The sequence below is a fragment of the Agelaius tricolor genome, unplaced genomic scaffold (genome assembly GCF_023055355.1).
Source record: "Agelaius tricolor isolate 1412-34295 unplaced genomic scaffold, bAgeTri1.0.p SCAF_1, whole genome shotgun sequence".
Classification (NCBI taxonomy): domain Eukaryota; kingdom Metazoa; phylum Chordata; class Aves; order Passeriformes; family Icteridae; genus Agelaius; species Agelaius tricolor.
Window position 1 is genome coordinate 48,909,881 of NW_027269261.1, and position 26,576 is coordinate 48,936,456.

At 34.2% G+C, this 26,576-nt stretch overlaps 1 protein-coding gene across 2 annotated transcripts in view; it reads right to left on the reverse strand.

The window, feature by feature from the left end:
* Positions 1 to 26,576, reverse strand: part of ADGB (androglobin) — a 98,901-nt gene that overhangs the window by 15,291 nt on the left and 57,034 nt on the right. For both annotated transcript variants that reach the window (XM_071433144.1, XM_071433136.1), the window contains 11 exons: positions 26,021 to 26,153; positions 24,421 to 24,535; positions 22,824 to 22,991; positions 20,723 to 20,861; positions 15,102 to 15,296; positions 13,600 to 13,693; positions 11,929 to 12,063; positions 10,975 to 11,128; positions 7,675 to 7,862; positions 5,896 to 6,080; positions 717 to 913 (listed from right to left, as the gene is read on the reverse strand). In XM_071433144.1, coding sequence (XP_071289245.1) covers positions 717 to 913; positions 5,896 to 6,080; positions 7,675 to 7,862; positions 10,975 to 11,128; positions 11,929 to 12,063; positions 13,600 to 13,693; positions 15,102 to 15,296; positions 20,723 to 20,861; positions 22,824 to 22,991; positions 24,421 to 24,535; positions 26,021 to 26,153 — 1,703 coding nt within the window. The remainder of the gene's footprint in view (positions 1 to 716; positions 914 to 5,895; positions 6,081 to 7,674; positions 7,863 to 10,974; positions 11,129 to 11,928; positions 12,064 to 13,599; positions 13,694 to 15,101; positions 15,297 to 20,722; positions 20,862 to 22,823; positions 22,992 to 24,420; positions 24,536 to 26,020; positions 26,154 to 26,576) is intronic.

Sequence of the window (26,576 nt, forward strand, 5' to 3'; positions counted from 1 at the left end):
TCATATTTAGAAACTGTTTTCCAAAATTCTAATGCCAGTTCTGAGTCAAAGAAGCAACTTTGGAGTCTATTTCTCAATAATTTTTGTTTTCTTTCTTTATTTTGTTGTAATTTAATTCAACTAGCAAGAAAAAAATCACAGCAGAAAACCATGTGGAGATGTAAAACAAGAACTGTTTTAGAAAGTATACTTAATTTCTCTAAAATAGACAATACTAAATGGCATCAAGAAAAACCCATGGTTTGACATTAGCCTCTGACAAACATGAACTTGAGAAGCAGATATTATGTGTCTGTTACTAAAACTTGCAGCTGAGTGGAAATAGGTGTTTCTCTATGCAAACTATTACAGATGGTCTTCTATAATATCATATTTCAAAGAAAGCTCATATTGATGCATCAAAACTGTAGTTTTATTTCTGGCAATTTTTGATCTCTATGTGAAAGTTATGCTGTACTTGTATTTGATTTGTGAAATGAACAACACTTAGAGTAAATCACCTTGATATGAAACCCCCTACTTATTTAGTCATTCATACATGTACATTAACCTTTTTTTAGCACCTCATTCAAAAACTACCGACAATATTAATTTTAGATTCTCATTTTTACCCAAGGATAGAAGATCTCTCCACATGTACCAAAAGAATTAGCAATAATACTTCACTGTTTGCTTTTTTTTTTCTTCACAAATCCCAGTGATTAACAAACTCTTACTTGTTCTGGGCTTCCAACATTATTTTCAAAGTTTTCTGAGACTGAAGATTCATCTGTTAATATCACTGAGCATTCCTGTACAAGGTCTGTCTTGGAAGAAGCTTTGCTGTCCTTTGATGAATTACGACTTCCTTTTTTTAATCGTCCAGTTTCCAATCCCTTCACTGTACTACTTTGAATAACTTGTAGGTTTTTTACTGCAAGATGACAAAAAAAGAGGTCCTGAAATTCTATGAATTACTGGTATGAGGTAAACAGATGCTCCCAGAAAGTATCAGAAACAATTGACATAGTCCATTTTCTCATACTGGATTATACTCACAAGCTTCCAATTAAAATGATGCTTATTCCAAATACTACCCTGATTTCATTTTGAGTGCAAATCAAAAATATCTTCAAAGTAAATAATGAGAAATTGAAGACTGTGTATATATGACTGTTGTTAGTTTATAAAGCATATAATTTTTCCCCTGAAAGACCATGTTTCTTTCCTGCACTAACCATCACAGTACCATGCTATATATTAAAAAATGTAGAGAGCCTTGTGCTCTCTATGATGGAATCCCTTTGTGGCTAACCTAATTTAATAAATTGTGTAAAACTGGATAAAGGGAAGAGGTGCATTGGTCACAGTTCTGGCACTGCATACCCTTACAGAAGTCTCTTATCTCTTTGTGTCAACCTGAAACAAAATCATAGCTAACTTGAGCTACAAAAGAGCCAGTCGTGAAAGGATCACCTTATTTGTGATCCATCCTTTATCAATGTATATAATTCTCAACTAAGGAAGATGTTATGTGGTAAAACTGTGAAAACTAGACTATTCTAAATAAGGTCTGGCACAGAAATATTAAGTCAGAAAACATAAATTTGTTTTCATTTCTAATGCCATTGTGATGGGGTCTTATGCCTGCATGTCTACAGAGAAAGTAAAAAAGAATTCTAAAAGTGAACATCTCATAGAAAATTGAATAAGGACAGAGAATAACACCTCTGGGCAAGCAGCTTCACCTGGGAAAGAGATATCATTCTGACTTCATTGAGACAAGAGGCTTTACTCCTCCTGGGATTCATTGCATAAAAAAAGGATGGTACTGCATCATTGCAACACTTTGAAAGAAAAATGCACACTTTCATGCATGTTAATGAAACATCCAGAGAAATTCACAGGAGGACTATTAGACACCAGATGGAACAAAATTTAATGCTGGTGTGTCAAAGAATAAATGCTCAATTAGAGGTTAAGTTTGGCCCTAGAAACTCAATTAGAGCCAGGAAATATTGTTTCTTATGAAAGCCAAATGTCATGGATTGCTTCCTCTTGCGTCTTTTCCTCTGCATAAGCCAGTGCTTCCTTGTTCCTAAGAAAAGCAGTAGAAATCAGGAAATCAAAATCAGACCTTGCAGAGACGGTCTCTTGAAGGGGTCTCAAACTCCTAATCACAAGTTCTAAGTTGCTCTTCTGCATTGCATTCAGAACCTTTAGGACCAGAGCATCCCTCTTGTTGTCCCTGTGGCAAGGACGCCTGTGAGAGAAATGTGAAGGAAGAGAAAACTTTGCTTCTTCTAAACCATTTTTAAGGCGCTGCAACTCCGTGGCTGTTATTTTGTAAAAGGTATGCCTAAGCAAGCCTGTAACTGTGGAATAGTTTCTTGTTCAGCTGCTGCTGAGCTTTCTAGGTATCAGTTAACGTCCCATGCTGTGAAGGTGAGAGTAGATGTAATTCACAGTGGTTAGATTATTAGGTCTTTCATCAGAAGGAACCAAATCATGAGGCTTTCACTCAATAGAAGTGCATTTGGATGAATAAGAAACAATATCCACAGACCTGAATCTCGAATATTCTATATCTGCAAGAAAACCTGTTTCAAAGAAACAACCTGTATTCCAGATGGAAGAACAAAGACATTTTCTCATTGCATAAATTGCCTTTAGTTTACAATTTGCAATATTTGCATAAAGGTTTCAAGTCAGGAATGATCTTCAGTGCCTGTCTGAGCACTGTTAGTAAGGGCCAGTGGATGCAATTTACAAAAGGGTAGCTTTAAAGCAGTAAGGCTATTTAGATGTACTCCTTTGGAGTCAAGAGAGGGGTGAGCTCCACTCCAGGATGTGTTGTGTCGGGGCTTTAGGAGATGTGCGCTGCCCTCTGCAGGACCTTACCTCCACTGAGCAAGATAGGTAGAGCTCAAGGCAGGTTGTATTCTAGGCTACAACTGGTTTTCATGAATGTCTCACTATTCGCCTCTTCTCTCTCTCCTAAACCTGAAGAGCTTGAGTATTGAACAATTCTATAAAGATTTTCCCAGAGGAAGATCCTTCCTTGAAGATAAATCCTCTCAGAATGGTGGAATACCCCATAAGAGTCAATCTGCTTCCTTTGCAGGAAAGATCACCCGGAAAAGCTCCCAAAAATACATACACAGCCACTAAATTTCGCAATGGTCACCAGGTGGTGCTGTAACACCAATTTTTTTTTCTTACTATATACAAAAATATGTGTGTCACTCTTGGTTTTCCTAAGTTCTGGCTAGAAGAAACTTCCACCTACCTTACTTCCATATTCAAACAAATATCTGAAAGATATTTTTATACTTTTTAACAGGGTTGTATCAGACTGCTACTGTGGAAAATAAAAGGATTGTGAGCATTCACTTGCCTATCTGTGCTTAGGCAACTGCTGTGCTTGGATCAACAAAACAAATTGTGCTTGCAATGTGTGTGTCAATATGTAAGTCCTTTATTTTCAAACAAATGTCCAAGGTCCAAGTCATCTGCTACATCTCAGAAACGGTAAATGTATTCAAAATCAGTTGGTTTAATGTAGTTTTTGAGCTGTAAAAGACATTAATAGAACAGCTGTGACTGGAGATGAATTAACAGGCTGTGGGTGGGCAGGAAGATAATGTTTTATTGGTGATGGTTGTGCAATAATGTCACTTAAGAGAACTTCTGGCAACACAGTGTTCAATTCTATGAGAGGCAGAACATGCGTGGTAGTGAATAAGTGTCAAATCTAGGGATTGTATGTGGCTTAACTAACAAGATTGGTGCAAATGGTATAGCAGTGTTTTCTGATTATTCTTATTCTGAGAAAACACACTTTTTTAGAGAACAAAGAAATACTGCCAGAAGGGATCTTGTTGTATTGAGTGTCATTTGTATGAATCTTCACCTGAACTTGGAATCAGTATTTCTGAGAGTTTGTATATTGTTATTGCACAGGCCATAAAAACACTTTTGACAATACCAAAGAAAGATGCTTTTACAATGCCATAGATTGAACCCCTACTGAACCTAGAGACACTCAGTAGATTGGGTAATACAGGACTCTCATATTGGTTATACTGCGTATGTTTCATAATATTTTCATTTAATTTGGATGTTATGAAAGATTCCACACAAACTATCTTCTTTGTGATATACAGGATGTATATTAACAGGAAAAGAACTTCAGTGTTAAGGCCAGTTGGTCTAGCATTGCAAAAATATAACTATTGTAAAAATATAAATAATAGTAAAACAAAAGAACAAACAGTCATCAAACAGCTTCACAGTCATTCATTCCAAATTGCAACTCTCTATATACTCACACACACTTAATGAGCATCAGAATATTCATTTCAACTTCAAACATAGCCTAAAATCATAACAGGATTTTAGCAGTCCACCACTGCTAAATAGGCCCTGATTCAAAAACCTTCCTAAAACCTTCCTATTTTCAATCAGGTTAATGTAACAGATAATTCATCAAATAATTCAAAGTGAATTAAAGTAATTTTAAATTAACAGAAATTATTTGTGTGATTGCATATTAGAGCTAGAATGTTTATATCTGACTTCTGAGAGTATTTTGCAAAGTTCTCACATGTGTGTCCTGGTAGACTGGCAAAAGCAAAACACCACTTCTAGTTATTTTGCCCCATCCGCTCCCTTTCAGCCTCTGGTGGAACCCATTTCTCTTCTCTGTCACTTGATTGTGCTTTTTAACTTATTTCAGTCTTCAGACCATCACCTTTGCAAGGAGACATTCTCCTGAAGCAAAGTTTCTCCTTCACTTCACTGAGGGTATCTTGGCATCTTCCTGACACTACTGTGATGCTGATCCTAAGCTGAGCTATTTTATACATTCCTCTTTCTATTTCTACCAGTCTACCATTAAGTTTGCTAGTCCACTTCCACATTCCAAAAACATTAACCAAAAATAGCTACTGATTATCTTGGTAACTCAGAGAGAATCATGACAGGTTTTCCATGACTTCCTTTAAAAACCCAATGTTCTTATCTGATGAATGACATTTCAAGAGCATGGCCTCCATAGGACTAATTTTTTTTTTTTACATTTCCGGTAATAACAAGCTGCAGCTGAGACAGAAATCAAGATGTTTCACAAATATGATGAATTTTTTTTTTCCCATAAAACATTGGAATTTCATATTGCACATTATGCTAAAGGATCATGTTTGAAAACTCCACAGTTCAAAATAGTGGAGGTGGGCAGAAGAAATATAATGCTCTTCTGGGCTTTAGCAAAGCAATAATCTGGTATTTGAGCAATTTGTCTTTGCCTCAGGTTCTCAATAAGCTCAAATAGGCAAACTCAGATTTATAGATTTATTGTTTAGAAGTCTTCATAGAAGGACTGAAGACTTTCATATCTTACATACCTTATGTATAGTAGTGTCACTGGAGAGCACAGTAGCAGACTTGGCTTATAAACATCTGCTTTATTTAAGCAAACTTGTAATTCTTATGAAGAATTAATTTTAAAATTGAAACCCAACTATAATGAATAATTCAAAATAGCACACAAATGAAATGGAAATCATTTGATTTAGAAGTGAGGTGTATAGAAAACAGGAAAACAAATGTAGATTATCAGAGAAGATGGCATGGCAGTAGTCTCTAAAATCTATTATGTATAAGAAGTATAATGGAGGCAGGCAGATGGTACTTAATTTTTGTCTAAAATTACCTGAGCACTACAGGGTCCATTGTTGAAAATATGTCTAAGAATTATCTACCTCATTCAATTGTACTTCTTGGTTTTGAACAGTAAAATTAAAGGTTAATGAAAAGAGCAGGGAAAAATAGCATTTTCCGTGATTATCTACAGTTACTGAAAGAATGTATATCCTGCAGTGAATAAAATTATTAAATATGGGATAAAATACTTACACTGGGAGCTCAGAAGTGATTGATTACTCCAGAAATTAAAAACTGGGATGACTGCATTGCCCTTTCCAATGACACTTGTAATTTCATTCTCATTATCTAGGACTTGTAGTTTAATGAGCACATCTGAATTAGAGGTTTGTACCTGCAATGTAGCAGTATGTGGTGCTGTGACCTTTACAAAATACCTAAAGAGGAAGAAAAAATTATAGCAATATAACCAACTATACTTGATCATTCTTTTTAGGGAAGTACCTTAATGTTGTGCTGAACTGGAAGCAAACACTTAAAATTGAGTTACAAATAAACTGTTTTCCTTGAATCTGATGGGCTAAGCTTCCTGTAGTGAAGTTTAATGCAGTGAATCAACAAACAAAGCAAGTGCTGCTGCTGAAAAATTGGGTGGTCTAGCTATTTCTTTTTTTTTTATTGCCTTATCTAATGTCCAAATAGACATTTGAATGCCCACTGTACTTTTATTTGTTGAATATCATTAGCCAGATTAGGGAACTGTAGCATTATAAAAGTATGTTAACCAAAAAAAAAAAAAAAGATTATTTGCTTTCAAAAGGATAGGGATATCTCCTTTGATGGCAATAGCTACTTTGGTCAGCTTAAAAGACCGTGGCATTAAAAACCTGTTGAATTAGAGTCAGAGGAAAAAATTCAAATAATTGTTTTTATGTTGTTCAAATAGTTGTTATGTTGTAACCCATTGGTTTATGTATTATATGCTTTTTGTCCATAAATTCAAATTGTTATGACTAATCTCACCAAACAAGCAAAGAAACAAAAACACACAAAAACTCCATAACCCTGACTTCAGCACATTTGGAGCTAAAAATATATCATTATTTTTAAGGTTGGTAACATCAGAAGGATGAAAGAATGAAAATCAAGAAAGAGAGTGCTTACCAAATGTTAGTGCATTTGGGTTTTTTTCATTACATGCTTTCTTCAATTATGTTGAAACTGATTCCTTCTCTTAAAGAGACCTCTATCCCAATAATAATAATTTGTTGGTTTGAAATATTGAAAAAAAAAAATTTTCAATATTGAATATTTCAATATTCAATATTGAAAAAAATTTCAATATTGAATATTTCAATATTCAATATTGAAAAAAATATTGAAAATATTCCAGTAATTAGGGTAAAATGTTTTGGAATTAATCTTCAAAATACACACATTTAATCAACTCTAAGCACAGGGCCTGTTGTAGTGCAATGCAAAGTTCTTTGTGTAAAAACTTAAGTATAGCAATTTAGGAATGGTCAGTTCTTAACTTAGAATGGATTTTAATGAACTTTAATTAATTTAAAAAACGATTAATAAAAACTAAATCTCATGTTTGTTAAATATATTCTCCTAAAAGAATCAGCACACAAAAATAAAACAAATATTAATTTTTTTGTCAATACTGCAAGATGGAAATTGGTCTGATATATTGGGAAAAGAGTGTTTCAATACATGTTTATTTCCCAAAAGTACTATGGAATTTCAGTAATCGGCATATGGATAAGACAGAGCTTACAGAAATGCAAAACACTGAATTTTGATTTTAAAGTTATAGTCTGTGCACTTCACACCTGTTCCTCATTAAGTAGTGACAATATTTCACAAATAATATTTTCACTAATCAAATGTTAATTTGATAGCCCATAACATTCAGATATTTGAATCAATATTTTCCCCTTCTAAGAAAGTGGAAAGAACACACTTTTCTGCTAGGGATGACTGATATAAACTCCAGAATTTATTCATCCTTCTCTCAATATTTACCTAAACAGTAGAAACTCCTTGTTGGGTATGTAATACTCCTTAAATTGTAGAGTAGAGAAGGTATCGTTGACAGCCTCACGAGCGAGAAATGGAAGGGCACTCTGGGAGCTGCAGAAGCGGAGCTTCCATTTGCCACCTGGCACAGGCTGGTCACCAGTGTGTGCTTCAGCCACAAAAGTGTAACCTTTCTGAAAGGGGAAAACAAGCCATTTTTATGTGGCAAAACCACTACTCAAAAGGCACTCTGTGACTACATGCAACACACTTTTTGTCCATTACACTTTTTTATATAATAAGATGTCCTTCATCAGCAAGAATCTTATAACTCCAGTCTACTCTAACTTATGGAGCATCCCTTATTTTAGCAATTTATATTTGGCAAAAAGGTACATGACAAGTTAAATCCAATTTCATCTAACTGGAAAGCTGGCAGGTGTTTTTAGGGGCAGATACAACCAAAGTCCTGAAGTTACTTTGTTACCAAAGTATTTCATGCTTTAAAATGTGCCTTCATGCTTAGGGAGTGTGAAAGTAGGGGTGGATGAGTTTGTTGCATGGAAATTTAGAGATCAGGTTACTTCAGACTTCAGTTTTCAAATTAACATTTACCCTAATTTAATAATGCCACTGCAGATATAGCATGAAACTACAAGATATTTATCTTATTTTTATAAATATGTTAAGAAAAATATGTCTAGTATTAGAAAATTCAAAAAATAATAAAAAATGAAACACACAATTAGTAAGGCTGATGCAGATTTAGGTGCTCTTTATGAGTCCTGAGAATATGAGGAGCCAGGATATAACATAAAAAGATTCAAATTTTGATTATTTTGTATTTTTGAAAATGAAGGCAATGTGAATGTAATTACTTGAAAGGCAGGGGCAGGAAAAAAGGATATAAGGAGTGAAATGGCCACTTGTAATGTTGCAGGGGAACTCAGCATTAAATCCCTTTTTCATGTAGTCTGACTATCCCTACTATCCCCATATTTCAAATATTAAAATTTCATGTTCCACCCAAGAAATTGTCCAAATGAAAAAACTTTGAAAGGCTCTATTTCTTTCAGTCCTTTTCTAAATTCTGTTTAGAGAAATCACCATTTACCAGCAAAAAGCTTTGTTGAAAAATCCTTATAATAAATAGGGTTGTGATTTCAGGACTATCCAGTAATTCAGGGTTGTGGCTCCATGAATACTGAATATTTAGAATGAAATTGAAATAAATTATTCATTATTCCAATTTGTGCAGTTGTAGCAGTAAGATGCTTTACAACCTTTAATCACCATAAGGTAACAGCAACCACTCAGAGTAACCATTCAGGAGAGCTCACTTATTTAAACATCTAGTTAAGCTTAGAGTCACAGGTCCCTCTGTTCTTATCAAGTACACCTGCAAACGGAGAAGGATTTATCCAGATATTCAACTGCTTTCTGACAGCAGGGCATGTATGAGAAGAACAAATTCTCACCATTTCTCTTGTATACCTATCTATTAAGCTAATGTTATACAATCCTAATGTTCACTAAAAATATTCATAAAATTCAGACTTAGGACCAAAAGTTTGTTTGAGTGGGCACTTTGTGAATACTACAAGCAATTAGAAAACACAGTAACTGAATTTTGTGTCTGGTAGGAAGATCAAGTCACTACTGAGAAATAAGAAAATATATGTCAACAACCCCATTAAATTTATGTCTCTTTTGTAAATAACCTTCAAGAGGTTTTACTACTTACTTAGATACCTTGTTACAATTCACTATCTCTAGAATCAGAAAGGATTGTTTTCTAATATACCACCCAAATTAACTTTATGGCAAAGTAAGATGAATCCCTTACATCCTTCTATGTCTAGTCAAGAGAAATATCTGAGCAGTGTCCTTGCTCAGACTTCTATTTTCTAGACTAAATATGGTGGTAGTGATGATCTCTTAAACTCTTATCTATGTAGGTCAGCTGAAGCTTGAGTGCTTATCTCTATCCTTTTCTACAGTCTGTTCAAAAGACTTGTGAATAATACAGAGAGTATAATTTAAAAAAATACCAAGAACTAAAACAAATTCAACTGTATACAGCAGTAGGAAAAAAAACCACTAAAAAAACACTTTAATGCAGCACAAAAAAATCCAAATAATGCTAAGCAAGTACCCAGTTTCCATCTAGGTTGGAAAGACTGCAAAAAGAAGACAGACTTTATTGCTAGTGTACAGATTTTATCTTCATTGTCAATCATTCTGAAATGAACTTTAACGTGTTCCAGAAGTGTCTCTGCAGCAGGGTAACAGTATCTGTTGACAGAATTCCTTTTTATCTCTGTTGTAAATTGCTGAGTCATAGTTTGGAAGCAGAACTGGTAGGTGTATTTTTTTCCAAAAATGAATTTTTATGTAATAATACTGACATTTAAGAATTCAAGCATACTGAATAATTTCTTGCTTGATGTACTACATTGTTGACTATTTTTAACAAAATATTGTTACAAAAAAAAATGTAACAGATTAAAGTAATACCATTGTATCCTGTGTTTACTAACTGCAAAATGTCTTGTCAAAGCATCGATAGAACTTTCAAAAGCATGTGCAGCTCCACTGAAACAATAATCAACTATTTGGAAATAGGAAGAAACAAGCTAAATTGGAGAGCATGCGGCTATATCCTTACTGTGGAACACAAGAGCTCAGTGACTGAGAAATGCAATAAGAACAAGTAAAAAAATACAGCATGCCTGCACAATTCTGTTTTAATACTCTAAAAATCACTCTTTACTGCTACTAACCACATTTAATATTACAAAATATCAACCATTAGTTTAACAAACAATAACAAAACTGTGGATTTGAGAGGGTTTAAGAGAGGGCTTCTTCAATAGGGAAGAGGAGGAATCCAATGAAAAGGGCCATTTTCATCAGTAATTGACAGAATCACTAGGGCTACTGTGTTCTACCCTTGGGAAGAAAATATGTATCTTTATCATTTCTTATTCAAACTTTTTATGGCCACAAGTTAAACATTGGCACAAAGTTTACTGTGCTCAGTGTTATGCACGATAAACAGGAAAAACCCCCAAAACAACAGCAGCTGGAAAGAGTACAGAGGAGAAAATAATCAAAAGTTTACTAATAAATATTCAGCACAGAAGCAGATCAAGAGTGGTCTCTGTTCAAACTTGCTAATAAATAAGGGTGTGCTTTTAAGTAGAACACTACTAACACTATGACATAGCTAAAAATCTCCATAGAATTTGGGCATTGTTTATTATTTTAAAAATTGTACTTTTCACAACAACTTCTTGCATTTACCTTATTTTTGGGATAAACATGAGGTGCCACTTTGAAAAAGGCATGTGGCATTTCCTCGAGTGTGTCATTATCAAGAACATGAAGTCTACAGAAAGGGATAGTGGTAAACACCTTTGTCAATATAAACATGTCTTCTGGGACAATAAATATTTCTCTAAAAAAGAAAAATTAAATTATATTAAAGTTATTTTCCCAAATAAAAGGATATATGCAATACAAAGCAAAAAATATTGCCAGGATTTAACCCCGGCCAGCAATTAAGTACAATGCAGCTGCTCACACACTCCCCACACCCAACATACCTGAGGGAAAGAATCGGAAAGAAAACACAAATCTCATGTGCTAAGGACAGTTTAACAATATAAAAAATATATAATAATAAATATTCTAATAATATGAATATTTTTAATGATTAGGAGAGGGAGAGAGAGTAACAGAACCCAAAGAAATGAATGATGCTCAATACAATTGGTCGCCACTCACTGACCAGTGGCCAGCCTGTTCCTGCGCAGTGATCAGCCCCCTTCCAGGTAATTCTCCCCCAGTTTATATACTAAACAAGACATTCTCTGGTATGGAACATCCCTTTGGCCACTTCAGAACAGCTGTCCTGGCTGTGTTTTCTCCCAGATTTTTGTGCACCTCCTCACCGGCAGAGCGTGAGACATTGAAAAGTCCTTGACTTGGGGTATGCACTCAACAACCAAAACATCAGTGGGTTATCAATATTGTTATCACACTAAATCCAAATACACTGCACTCTACCAGCTACTAGGAAGAAAATGAAGAAATTAAGAAGAAAATGAACTTTGTTCCAGCCAAAGCCAGAACAAGTACATGCCAGAATTTAAGGAAAGCAGACAGATAAGTAAGTTTTTAAGCAGGTTAGTGAAAAACCAGAGTGTATCAATACTACTCCCCCATAAGAGTTGTATAGGACTTTGTGAAACTCACCTGAAAACTAGAAACCAGGCATTTGGTGGTTGATCAGTATATGTTACTGCATAGTCAGTGAAATACATCTTACATGATTCATCATCATAACAAGGAAACTTTTCAACTGAATTAAAGTTTCTTTTAAATATTTCTCTGGAAAGCAGAAAACAAGATAAAGACTTCAATCTAATCAGGATGGCATATATATATATATATATATATATACTCACTTAATGCTGATCATGAAGAACACTACTCTGTGCATGAATGTAAAACAACAACATAAAATGTGCTACTAATGTTTCACTAGTAGTTGTTCACTCTTAAATAAAAAAATCATGGAGGGATCAGTTCTTTCAGACCTCATGGCAAATATATACACATATTTCTATCCATCAGTTTACATGTGACTGTAGCTGCTTCTAATATCCCAAGATGTTACGGCTTCTACAAAACTTTACCTCCTTCTTTTTTTTTTAATAAATATCAGTTAGCATAACTTCACTTTCTTTATATTAAGTTGTAATCCTAAAGCTGTAGAATCATTAGGATATTAAAATCTCTTTATTTAGTTTTAAAACATTTTGGAACAATAAAGTAATAAAACAAAACTTATTGGCCAAGGTGCTAGATGGTTATGTTAAATAGAAATCTCTCAGCTGTTAAAAAAATTAAACACAAGCACCTTAGCATGATTTTAACACTCAAATGTATCCCTTAGGACAATGCCTATGAACCCCATAAGTTTTATAAGTTTGAAGGCAGACGAAAAACTGCATCTCATCTTTGCTGATGTAGAAATGCTACAAAGCTAAAATGGAAGGCTAACATTTGGAACAAGGCTGTGGTTGCAAAGTCTTGATCCTACCAATGTACACAGGTTTTACAAAATTAGAATCACTAAAAGGTGATATGAAATTATACCTGGTGTGAGTGCTGCTCAAATTGCTGGTTATAAGGAATGAGGATTTACATCCACAGGCAGTAATTATTGCCAGTTTTCACTCCTCACCCCTGGAAGAACTGATTTACTGCTAGATCAGTTGTGTGAACACTTGCAGAGAGATTTTTGGAGGACTTAATGGAAATATGTGATCCCCAGAGAGTGTTAGGCTTCAAAATGACTTAATGAACACTGTTGAAATTAGAATAGACACCTTTCCAAAAGCTCTAATAAAATATCAGGGAAAGCATAGAAATACACCTACTACATTTCTACTACCTAGAAATACATCTACTTCAAGCAAGTGAGACAAAAATGTCCCGTTGAGATAATAAACTATGGACAATTACATAGCAGAGCTATCTTCTTTCTACTGTCAATCATGATTGCTTAACAGATAGCACAAATAAAAAAAAATCCTTAAATTAACTGGTTAACTGTTTAACTAAGGAATCCGTATCAGATCTATACTTATTGAGCAGCCTACCAAATACTAAAAAAATTAAATACATGCAAAAGGTAATATTTTAGACAAAAAAAAATCAGAAAGAATCTGTGACATATCTAAAAATTAGATTTTACTCATGTAGGGTACACAGAATAAAGCATAGCATATATTTAGTAAAAAAATATTTTATCCCTTCCATCAGGGTTTTGTAATTTTGACACTAATAATGCTCTTTTTGTGAAAAAACAGTTTATGACAACTGCCTACAATAAAATAGTTTAATTTTTTGCATGATTACCTTAACAACGTTACAGCACACTCTTCAAAATTTAACTCAATCATAGTCCACAGGTTTTTCAAAGTTTCTTCAACATCAGTGTTTTCTTTAGTACCTAGAGATAATAAAATAAGTTATGAAATATAACAATTTTGTATTGTTCTAAATTTACACCTGCCAAATACTTCTGAAAAATATGACATATACAAGTAAACTGCCTTATTTATTTGGAGTTTTACAGAAGTCTCACTGAGCTCAAAACTGTTTTTTCCTTTGACAGAGTATTTTCCATTCATCACCATCTTTGTACTTTTAGGCACACCTACAGCTGCAGAAATTATGTGATCAATATTTTCTCCAATTTACAGTTTTTTCACTGTAACATGTTGCAGTGATATTTGGCAATCTCTGTCTTCAGAGAAAATTCTATTTAACTGCCAGCAACTTTCATTTGCAGATACCAGGAAGGGGTAGGGATGCATCTAAACTATTTGTGTAGCTAACAGGAAAAGAATTGGGCAGCTCTAATGGGTAATTCACCCCATCCATGTTGGATAACTCACATAACAGGATGAGATGTCATCTCAAGGTGTCGGCTTCTATACATGGAATACAGATGAAGACTAGACTGATTTGAAAGTTTTCAGTAGTACAATACAAATCTTGGTTTATTCCAATAAATACCTTATCTTTTTAAAAATAAATATCACTTTTTCTAACCTAAATGTGCGTGGATTCAAGCCACAAACTTTGAATGTCGGACTAAGGATCTTCTTGTTAACCTTTGGATATCAGCCTAAGAGACTGTTACTATGAAATTCCTTTCCTCCTGTGAGTACTTAAAAATTCTAGCAAAGTCTTTTCTTATCTGGTCTTTCTGAAATGACAAACTAACAACCTGTAAGTACAAGGCCTATATTCAATGATCTTTGCAACTTTACTCAGAATTTTGTGGTTGTTATCTTTCTATCTTTTGAATTTGTTCTTTCTTCCTGGGCCCTGGATACTGTACTTGGACACAGTATTCCAGCTGAGGTAATAGAATCGCTGAATAGGAAATATGCTACAAGTCCTAAACTGCTATGCAAGATTCCTCTACCTATATGCACAACAATGATGGATAGTATCAGTACAGTATCTTTGGAGGACAGCATCAGGCTTTGGTACTGTGTTGTTCCACTGACTGCTCATTATGATGCTTAGGTTCTTGTATGATTTCCTTTACATTTCCAGAAAAAAACCCTTAACATTTATCCCAGCTCTGACCTAAATCTACATTATTACAAATTCTCAAATTCTGGTTTGGTATCTATGCAAATCTAGGGGGGGTGTATCTTTCATATACTTTTTAGTATCATATGTGCTAACTGAGTGGTTAGGAATACTTAAGAGAACTACAAGTTCTATTTCATTAGTTTCAGTTAATTTTACCTAGATATTAATTAGTAAGAAACTCTTAACAGTGAAGATTTTAATAAGATGAAGCATGAAACATTTTTGAAAGGTATTTATAAATGACACACCTGGTTCTCTGCTCTTCAGTATTTTCCTAATATAGGTCCCTCGCCAGATGGCTTGAATTTTGAGAGCTGCTGCTTCTTCTTCAGATGTGGGAGTTTGATTCTCACAACTACTGAGAGATTTCTCCTCACTGATCTCTGAAGGATTGGAAGAATGAGTAACATCAACTAAGCTGGAAGTCCTGTTCCTGTTGCTTTCTGAAACAAATTTAAAAAATAAAAAACAAACAAATAAACACAAAACAGCAAGAGAGTGATTTCAAGCATAAATCATCTATGATGGAAATATCAGTCTTGTATTTTTTTATCATAAGTTGGAGAAAATATACTGTATAATTACACAGTCAAAATTTCAGCTACTTTGCTAGTTACAAATATCAAATAACTTAATTTTTTCTCTTCATGGACAGCTATTGTAGGGCATTTTTTAAAATCACATCTCTTGCTGTAGTTTCAAAATGTTCTTCCAATCATGAATGCAGAGGATACACTAGAGTCTGAGTCTGTACACAGCTCTAAAGGGCTTCACAAGATTTTAATTACTTTTGCCTCTCAATCTGATAATTTTATTAAGTAATAATTTCAACACCAGTGTTGTTCAAAACATTTTTTTTAACCTTCACAAAGGAGCCATGGAATAAGGGTAAGATCTATGATAAAAGGGAGAGCTCATATATCGGACTGTATGTTATCAAGGAGTTTTGAAGTGCAACAGGAATCAGTGGGTTCTGACAGGTTAGCAATGAGGTCTTTGAAGGCATTCTTGCCTAGAAATTAGCATTCTGGGAACCATCAGAACCAGGACTTAGGGAAGGGTGTGGGAGCAACACTCCAAGGGGCCAATGCCAGAGGGGTAGTTTGGAACTGCACACATAAGGGAGCAAGACAGTGTGATAGGAAGGAAACAGTGCTGTAAAAGGAAGTACCAACAAACAAAAGGAGAAGTGGAATCTGCTTGAAAAATGTAGACAACATTGCAGGCAAGCAAGCTGTCTTTAGATATTGCCTTCATCAGCCAGATCACACATTTCAATCTAATCACTTTTACTCAATATTGCTAAATCTGGCTGTGTTCTCAAACCATCATTTCTTGTCAGTATTGTATTTTCATACCCTAGAAAGCCTCTTTAATGCTTGGGGACTGGAAGATTACACAACCCCACTTCAGAAGAAACCTCATTAGAAGTCAACACTATGAATGGCACAGCCACTTTTATAAAACAGAAACATATAATCAATCACAGAATACAGACTTGAGTGTACCACTGAAGGTCATCTGGTCCAATCCCATTTACAAAGCCAGATGAATTTAGACCAGGTTGCTCCTGTTCTTGAATAAACGTCCAGTCCGTTTTTTAATACTTCCATAACAATGGAGACTCCATAATTTAAGTGGGCATTCTTTTCCAGCTTTTGACTAGTCTCATGCTGAAAAAAGTTTCCCTAATATCCAACTGGAATTTGACATGTTCTAAGATGTGTCCTGTCTGAGCATCTCCAGAAAGGTTTTGGCTCTTCCATTCATTCATCGCTGTAACACACTTCAAAGTGAATTTGTTCAATCTACAAACTCATCTATTTTACAATTAAATAACCCAGTGGCAAGATGACTTCTGACCTCACTAGTCATTCTCTTCATGGAAAGGAAATAGACTTCGATTTTCAGCTCATGCTTTGGCTCAGAAAAATGAATTCTGCTGCAGAGCATACATTCCTCATATAAGGCAAAATAATGTATTGTAAAAACAGTTGTATATATATGAGCACACATACACACAGATTGACCTAATAGGTAAGAATATTCTAACGTGGAGCAGGAATCAACAATATAGAAAAGTAAATACAAAAAGTATTGGTGTGGTGTTGCCCTGTGAACCAGCTAAAAAAGTCATCCACTAAAGATGCCAAGTAGACCCCATAACTAGAAGTAAATAACTCTAGAAATAAAACATTTCATTTGTGAGGAGAAACAATATATGAATATACAGTAAGTTAGTTAAATGTTAAACTGTTTCTGAAAACACAAATATAAAAAATTTGTATGGACTGTCACACAAAAATCAATTCTTTTTATAGAAACTTTTAGAAGTTACCACAGATCAGGTCAAAACCCAAAAATTGAGTATATATTCCTATATTCATAAGGAGGTTCTTTTTGTTCTAATTTTTTTAAACAACATCATAAGAACAAAAAAATTTTTTGCAACATTTAAGGCAAAATAATGAGGTCTTAAATATTCTCATCTTTCAAGGCTTTTTAACTTAACATTTCTTAATATTTTTTCTTGTAAGCAGAGAAATGTATATTGTGAAATATTTTTAATCAATCAGTCTTGAGCTAGTGAATGCTTTAAGTCCATCAGTATTGAACTAATGGATATTTCAAATTTGACATTATGATTGGAAACAGATTTGTCAAAAATCTCTGACACACCTTAGCTGTTAATCAGAAGACACTGTGCTAATAATAAAACTGAAACTTTCAAAGTAGCCTAGCAAGACACTGTTCCCCTTAAAATCACTGCAGTTCCTGGAGGTAATGTAGGAAAGATTTTTTGAAAAAGAAGTATTTTGCATGTACTCAAGAGGCATTTTACATATTCAACCAAATAGTGTCAAACTTTCCCTCACCCCTTATTAGAACTCCAGTTCAAATCCAAAGTGCAAGAAGAAACGAATGTTCAGAATTCTCTTTTCATTCACACAATGCAACACAACACAACCAAATAATCAATCATCTTAACCTATGTTTCTGGAGGAGAGAGAAGCTTGTTCTGAAAAAGAACTGAGCAGGACTTTCCAAATACAGTTTCACAGTCAAGATAAGCTTATAGAGAACAGCTTGACTTCTAGATAAAATTTCAGACCAGAAGGTTTTAAGAGAACTGTACACAAAGGGCACTCCACTTCCAACTTTAAAATTGGAATTTATCCACGACAAAGAAATGTAGCCCCTGAAATGTGCCTAAATGACTATTAAGTGTTTGAGACTCTTGAAAATCAGTGCCACAGACCTCCACTGACTCCACTGGTTCAATACTGGGCCCAATGAAACCTGGACAAGGTAAAAAAAGAAAATGTGCAACAGAGAGCAGGCAGGCATTCTGATATGCTTCCTTTCCCAGGAAACATCACATACCTCTGTAAATTCACTACCTCATGATTGCCCAAAGTTCTGCAGGGCCCCTTTATTCACTCTCCTCCCAGAATACAACAGAAGAACCATGCCATGGGGAAGCACTCAGCTTCAGATACTTCCATGTTTTTTTCAATGTTCACATGGCATGGTCTTCCACTTGTGTCTGGTGGCTCTTCTGCTAATTGCTCCAAGATGGATGACACTTGGCAGTCAAATAGATATGAATAGATCATTTTCAGGATGGCTTCTCAGAAACCTCTGCAGCCATGACCACTAACTGCAGTAAACCATAATATCTTTGCCCTTGCTAAATCTTGAGATTAATTAAGCACACAGTGAAAAATGAATATGCCAATATAAAATGGAGGTGCTATTTCAAAAAAAAAGCTCAGATTTGACCTGATATACTTGCAGACCCAGATGACAAAAATATTTTATTCATCTGTTATGGTAGTTTACACTGATGTCTGTCAGGTTCCAAAAGGTTACAGCCTCAGGTCTTGACAAGATTTGAGCAACCAACCTGACAATGCAGGAGAGCTAATGTGGGGGCAGGGCATTCAACTGATGCCAATCCTTCTAGGCCTTTCTACAATGTGCTTTGCAACTGGTATTTCCTGCTATCTACCTCTTTCCCCTGACAGTTCACTTGGTTTATGCTTTATTTCTTTATGTTTCTGGAAGGAACCTGAACAAAAGCATGCATTTACTCCAAAGCAATCTTTATTAAGCAGGGCAAAATGCCAATAAAGGTCAAAAAATGTCCAATATCAATAAAACCAAAGGGAAACAATTACCTTTCCAGTCCAATAGGGATCTCCTGTAATTTAATTTTAGAAAAGCAAATAGTTTAAAAGGGTATATTGGACACTGGAAGAAATAAAACTGAAACAGAACTTTCTTTCTCCATATATTTTTTCCACTTTTTTGATTCACTGCCCAACTCATAAAAAATATTCTGTCACAGTGGATCTCATACTTTAGTAATTTAAGAGATCTTTGTTACAACCTGTCAACTGTGCTAATTATTCAAATCTATTTAAAAAACGTCTTCTAATGCTGACAAGTGTTTAAGGGTTTTTTTTTGAATGCAGAAATCAGTAGCACAGTAATCTTTAAAAAATGCGACAGGTGTTGTTTACTTTAAATGGTTTGATAAATGTCGATATGCTGACCCTTGCAACATACTCTTGTCATGGGATGTAATTCTCTGAAAAATACCTGGTACCTCACAGTAAGAATAACCTTCAGATAAGAGGAGATTCAAAGGAAAGTTCCCAGTAAAGAGAGACAAATATATGTGCTTATAAGTGCTTTCTTAAAGGGACAAAATATTACAACATTGTGTCAGTAAAGATATTTGTGTAAATATCTTTAAATTTAAATTTAGTTTTTTTATACTACTTTTCCAGAATAAATGAGTAATCAAAGGAAGTTAGTATCATTTTTTTTTTGATCAAGTAGAAACACTTTATTCTGTAAGTTCACAATAGACAAAGCAAAAGCTAAGTACCCATAAAAAGCCTTCAAACGGTGATCGCGTCTCTTCCCATCAATCAGATAAATTATTTTTCTGTTCTGATATGAAATCAAGTACATAAGGCTTTTATGGTTAAACTAGATGCTAACATTAATAGATTAAAAAGTTATAGAGACTGAAAAATAAGTCCTAAAATGGAAAAGAGCCATATATTTGGTTGCCAGGCAAACTTAATTCTAACTGCGCAAAACTCCAGCCTGCATAAAAAATGAAGCAAAGAAACAGTGGGAAGAGAATGATCCCATATTTATTGTAATAAATATGTTGGCCTTCCAATGGCTTCTCTCAGAGTATGTTCAGATACACAGCACTCCCTGACACAGGCTGGAGAAGAGGCAGTTGGTGCTGTAGCCAGTTCCACACTACATGGGTATGACTAGCCAGCCAATTGGCCAGCCAACACAGTCATTTCCCAAATAACAAGCTTAAAAAACAAGCAAGCAAGCAAGCAAGACAACAAAATTTAAATACCCCTCCCCCCCAAAAAAAACCCAAACAAAAACCTCTCAACCCAACACTAAGAAATAGCTGAACTTTCAATGAAGGTACTAACTTGAGCCTTCCTTCACTCTCATTTTGTGAACAATACAGGCATTGAAGGTCTTTTCAGCTGATGATTTGAATGAAAGAGATGAGGTGCAGTACAACAGGTAAAAAATGCAGATGTTTGCTAATGTTTGTTAATACTGACAAATGCAACTCAAAGAAGACCAAGGGCAATTTTATAAATTAACAAAGGGTGAATAGACTTTCTGGAACAAAGAAAAGGATCATTTCTGTTCTGAGATGAGCCTCGGATGTCCTTTCAACAGTAAAAGTCTTAGTCTTAAAAATTAATTGCGCCTACTTAAGCAAGAAAAAACAAGAAGAGAGAAGAGTTGGCTTCCTGACAATAAGAATGGGCAGGAGTGATATTTGAAGTGATTAGCAATATCAATATATTACCTGAAAACACAATGTCATCCCCAGAAATATTAGTGATTTCAAAATCCAAAGTAAAGGACCTGAAGGCAAATTTATATTTGTAAAGATCCTTCTTCTCTGATACATATTCAATCAAAAACCAAAATGCATTGTTGAAAATCTAAAATCAGAAAGAGGAAAATAATGATTCATTTATAAAGATTTATTTACATTGCTTCTCATTATTGTTTCAAAACCTCTTCTCTTACCATGTATAAATGAAACCTTTAACTTCTCTAACAAATACTGTATCTGAAAATTGATCCCAACTGTAGGACTATAGTGCTTCAAGACAACAACAGAGACAAAACCTGTTTCATGCCTGGCTTATAAAAACAAGAAAATAGGACTTATTATATAGTGTGTTTATCACCCAGAAACATCCTGGTTTATGTGTAGAGGGTTGATGACCTCATACTAGAAGACAGAAGAACATATAATTGCTATAATGACAATGGGAGTTCTAAACATGAGGTTTCAGAATAGAGACAGGTAACTTAATGGGAATGCTTTCAGGATTAGGAAATACAACAGCATGGGAAGATTTGGCTCTATTTTTATGCTTTAACATATTGTTTCTCTTTAAAGAGCAGAAATCCAGTCTTTTCCTCCCCCACTCCTAGTAGATAGGAATTTTAGAGTGTGTTTTACAGAACTAGTTTCATAATCTGAGTTTAAGAACATAGTAACAACTTACTGGAAAAGACAAGATTTTTATGTTTCATTGCTCTTAGTTTCAGATTTTTCTGCTTTCTGGAAACATATTTTATGTATTTTAATACTAATAAATATTTTGTTTATTTTTAAATTTGTAAAACTAGGAAAGAAAGAATACAGTAGATCCTTTCTTGTATTCAGAATAATTTTTCACTGTTTGTATTAAAGACAGATAATTTCCATATTTTCATCCTAGAATCACTGCTAGCTCAATGCCTTTCATTTATCTAATTTCTTTCTTTTTTTTTTTCAGCTCTACATTGGTCTTCTGAGAGGAGGAGAAATTAAGTGATATATGTATTTATGACTACTGAATTTTTCTTAAGGTCTCAAAGTTTTGCACATACTTCACTATGAACACCTGCATTTAAAATTTGTTTATTCCATTCCTGAGTTCAAAGCAATTTTTTTTCCTGGTGGATTTGGCATGTAAATTACCTCTTTCATGAGTGGTGTACCTGTAATCATTCTTTATTAATTCTGTTATTGTGCTGAATTTTAGCTGGTGTCCAACCCATGTATAAAAGTGCTAGTGTTCTAATTTTTAATATCAGTAATTACAAAAAATATTAAACCATTTTTTCTATTCAGTCTTCTAATATATGCATAACAGTCTAAACTGCATGAGCATTCTAGTACTTTGATGAAAATAAATGAATCTAGAATATATAAAATATTGACTTTAGAAAAATCAAGTTATAGCAATATGATCAACATTTGCATACACATAAAGACTAGTGTATCTTCTATAAAAATGGATTGTTGCAATCTCTTTATAATATTGGAAAGTTATACCATAGAGATCTACAGAAAAGTGTAATGTTTTCATTATGTATCTTTAATTTATTGTGCATAGAGAGCAGAAAAGTTGAATAAGAATGGTGTAGTTTCAAGACACAGAGAAAACCAACTTGGAATACTGTGAATGAAAGAACTCATTACTGCTTCAGAAATATAAGCTGTAATAATGTTTTCCTGGTCCATCAACAATAGGCGCAGAAAGCCAACATTAGACTTTTCTGCATTTCAGGTAGTATCTTTCAAATTCAACATGAAGTTTTCATCTAAACACAGCTAATGCTTTCTGCCCCAAAGTATGCTAAACTAGATCAACAAAAAATAGACTCTATTTAGAATGTGCTACTCTGTGCACATTGAAGTTTCTCTTCTTAAAAAAAGATAATTATCATACAGTTGCAAGTTATGTAATTTGGGCTTACACTTTATAATGAATGCCATATTCACAGTATGCAGGTGGTCCTTGCCAAGTGCACAGGCATTATTTTGAAGAGGGTAATGACAACATTAAGCAGTTATCCAGCTTCTGTAGCTTTTAGATATGCACTTGTTCAAATTATTTGCTCACCTTGATGTTTTCTTCAGCTCTTTTAGCATCCTGGAGGCCAGGAGGACAATAAGCTACTTCCAATTCCTTCAAGGCTTTAGGAAGCTCATCCTTACTGCTGTAATTATTTATCACATTTCCAACAGCCCTCAGTATAGCTGTACCCTGTTCTATAAATCGAGAGCTCTCCTGAGGAAGGAGAATAAACCAACCACTGTTAGATTTTAAGATTTTCTTTGGTTTTCATTCTGGGCCATGACAGAATACAAGCATTTTTTTCTCTGATGAATTACAAAACTTTTGGAATTCATTCAGTTGTTCTTAATATTATAAACTGTAAAATCAATTATGTCTCTGATACTCAAAAGCATATCAATTTCTCACTGATTTTAGCCAGTGAAATAAATAACAGGCACCATAAGATATATCTATTCATTGTTTTGTTTTTCCTTTATCATTAGTCCTAGGAAATTTAATCAAAAATAAGACCCAAATAGAGACTTTCTACTGCAGTGATAATAGTGTCAGTTGAAGTGCTCCGCACCTTCTGTTATGGAAGGACAAATTATCATTAGTATCCTGCTGAAAGCAATGATCAAATACATGCTGCCTAAAGCATCAATAATCTTCATCAGGATTTCTGTGCAAGAATGTGAACACTCTCCTGCAAATGACAGCCTGAAAAGAAGCTGCTTCAAAAAAAAGTTCAGGAAAAACCCAAGGATAAAATTCTGCTTTATTTTCTTGATGAGAAATACCTTTTCATCCAAAAATTGAAGGCAAGGAGAGAATACAGCCATAAGATATTTTTAATGATCCAACTTCTTATAGTTCAACTTTTTTATCACAATAAATATGATAGATTTGCACAAGCTGTTTTAGGATCTATTATTAGGACCCAGAATCTATACTGCTATGTAAATTTGCTGTTACACTCACCTTTTAAAACGTTTTGGCACAAATGTTCTCTAGAAAATATATTCCCTCCCCTCAGGGTCTTCAACAAATATTTGGGCCTACTGCTTGCTAGAGAAACCTTGAAAATATGGATGACAGTGGTGTCTGGATTATGGACAATGAAGAACAAAAGCTGTAGTGATTTCTCCCCTGGGCCTCTTATCTCAGCTATGAAAAGTTGTTTGATTAAATGACTCATTTTACATATAAAAGCTGCTTTCAGACCTGGTGAGTAATATGTGATCTCATGGGACTAAACATACTTCACTGTTGTGAGGTTTTATTTAAATAGGCAGGTACTTTTTAATACTAATTAATATTTATACATGTATTTTATGACATGCCTCAAAGAGTGAGTTATACCTACCCTGACATACATATTTCAACAAAAGCATTTTTCATATTTTATGCTGCACTTCTATGTAAACCACAATACTACCCCATTTTAACTTACATATTTATGTAAAATAATTTTTGCACTATACATCTAGTACCTATTGTGCTGTAAAACACATATTTTTTTTGCCCTTACCAATTTCATATTAAAATTAATACTATACCATTGAATATAATAACTCTAAATGGAAATCCAGTACTACTTCACTTTAATTAGTAGTCAGAAAAACTGTTATCACAATGTTTGATTAGTCATTATGCACACCTTCTGAAGAGCTGGCATCACAGCATCCTCTTCTCCAAAGACACATGGCACCATGGTACACAGCTGAATGTGGTGCCCTATGGGACAAGTTACTGTGAAGAGCAGGATGTGTCGCCTAAAATCAATAAAAAACCCAAAGAAACAACTTTTTTTTTTAATTGCAACAATTCTTAAGGTTTTTCTTTCATGCATTTGGTAATATCATTGTCAGAATTGTATTTAGGTGAAGAAGCTTATCCAGGCCACACCTTCAACGTGTTAACCAGAGACTCAGCAATGAGAGCAAGAAAGGAGAGTTCATGCCCCCCAGACACACTGGTAGTTTTTAATTACATCTTCTTTTGACTGCAATTTAAAGGCTCCTTAGCCACTAAAAGACAGTGGGAAGAGAACACCTTCAATGCTTACCAAGTGACTTCTCTTTTGGAATGAAATGGGGGAGTGCTCAATAAGCCCATTTGTCTCCCACACCTTTTGTAAATTAAATCTGACTTTTGTCTCTGACTGGAATAAAGAGAATCAAAGGTGGGAAGCTTATAAATTTGAGTTGATGGTATCTCTGTTAGCTTTGAAATTTACAGGTGCAAAAAGATACACATTTTTGGCCCCCCCTACAGTACAGAGAGATGCAGCTTTTAGAACTACGCTGAGAAAATACATGTAAATCCAGAACTAGATGTGAATGTAGTCTATAAACATAATAATAACTATTCCAGTTTTAGTCTGAATCAAATCAATTAAAGACCTCTATTAAAGATCTGACTTAATTTCAGTATGCTAGAGTTGTGTATTTTTTTCTATGCCTGTTGTGTACTTTCTTTCTAGGCCTATTTATTTATTTGACATCTTACTTAATTTTTAAAAATACATTTTGTTTCATCTCTTTGAATTTTAACCGATGATTTTCTCTTTTTGGGAAAGTAGAAGGCCTCAGTTAGTTAGGCAGGAATATTATGCTTATGACAGGACATGAAGATGTCATTTTCCTGGTTTCCCTGGAAGGGTTTTCAGAAAATAACATATCAAGGGCTCTTGCTTTTTATCTATTTCTTTATTTAAACAATCAGCCAATGTCCCACACTGAATATTTAGAGTTACATGCAAAAAGAAAAAATCATATTAAGCAATATGTGAATGGGAAGTAAGATATGCAAGACTTCATGAATAATTTCCCCTGTCATGTTTCTTAAATCCTTTTTCAAGAAAACCATTGAAACCTCCTATGGTAGCATCATGCTTTTACAGTTCCACTAAGAATGCTAATTCTTACATTTTTCTTGCTACTCCAGGGAATATTTCAAATCATTCTAGTTAGAAATGCTTTTAAGTAGGAATTTGTAGGAATTTAAATATATTTTTTAGCAAGTCAGTGTGATTTTTCTTGTTAAATAGTCCTAAGTAAGAGTAAAGAACTCAGAATTGTTATAAAAAGATTGGTAAATTCACAGTAATTTGGCAGTCTTACCAAATCCTAGCTATCAACCAGTCTGATACTCCCAAAACTTATGTTTTAGAAAATAAACTTTACTGGGTTACTGTGTAAACAATCATTTCAAGCCTTAACTAAAGAGTCAGGACAGAAATGAAGTCTCATACATACCCAACAGGAAGATTTACCACAGTAGCTTTGGTTGCAGATGTCTGCATTTTTAACACAACTTCTCCAGGAGCCACAGATTTCCAAGAGAAATATTCAACCCTCAGCACACCTGTTGAACATTCTTGTTGAGTACCTAGGTTAAGAAAACAAAACAAAACAAAACAAAACACTACCCACATAATATGGAGAGGGTGAATAAAATTCAGACACGCCTGTGCAGAATCTGCACCTACTTCACAATCATTAAAATATTCATTTAGGTTTTGCTAACACAGAAAAAACCAGTCACTTAAAATGCATCAGTGGTACACAGCATGGCTTATTTGTACTATTTGATAGAAAAGAATGGTTATAAAATGTGTTACTAAGATGTTTACATCTGATGCCTTGAGAGGCTATGCAGAACAGAGGCTAGATGGTGTTAAAGAAATAAAGTAGGTATTTATTAAAAACTTAGGGTATCACATCAGGCATCTTCCAAATCACTTAAGGCTGCTGTAAAAGTCCAAACAAATCCTTTTTGTCCACATGAAAATTAAGTATATAGCCATAAAAA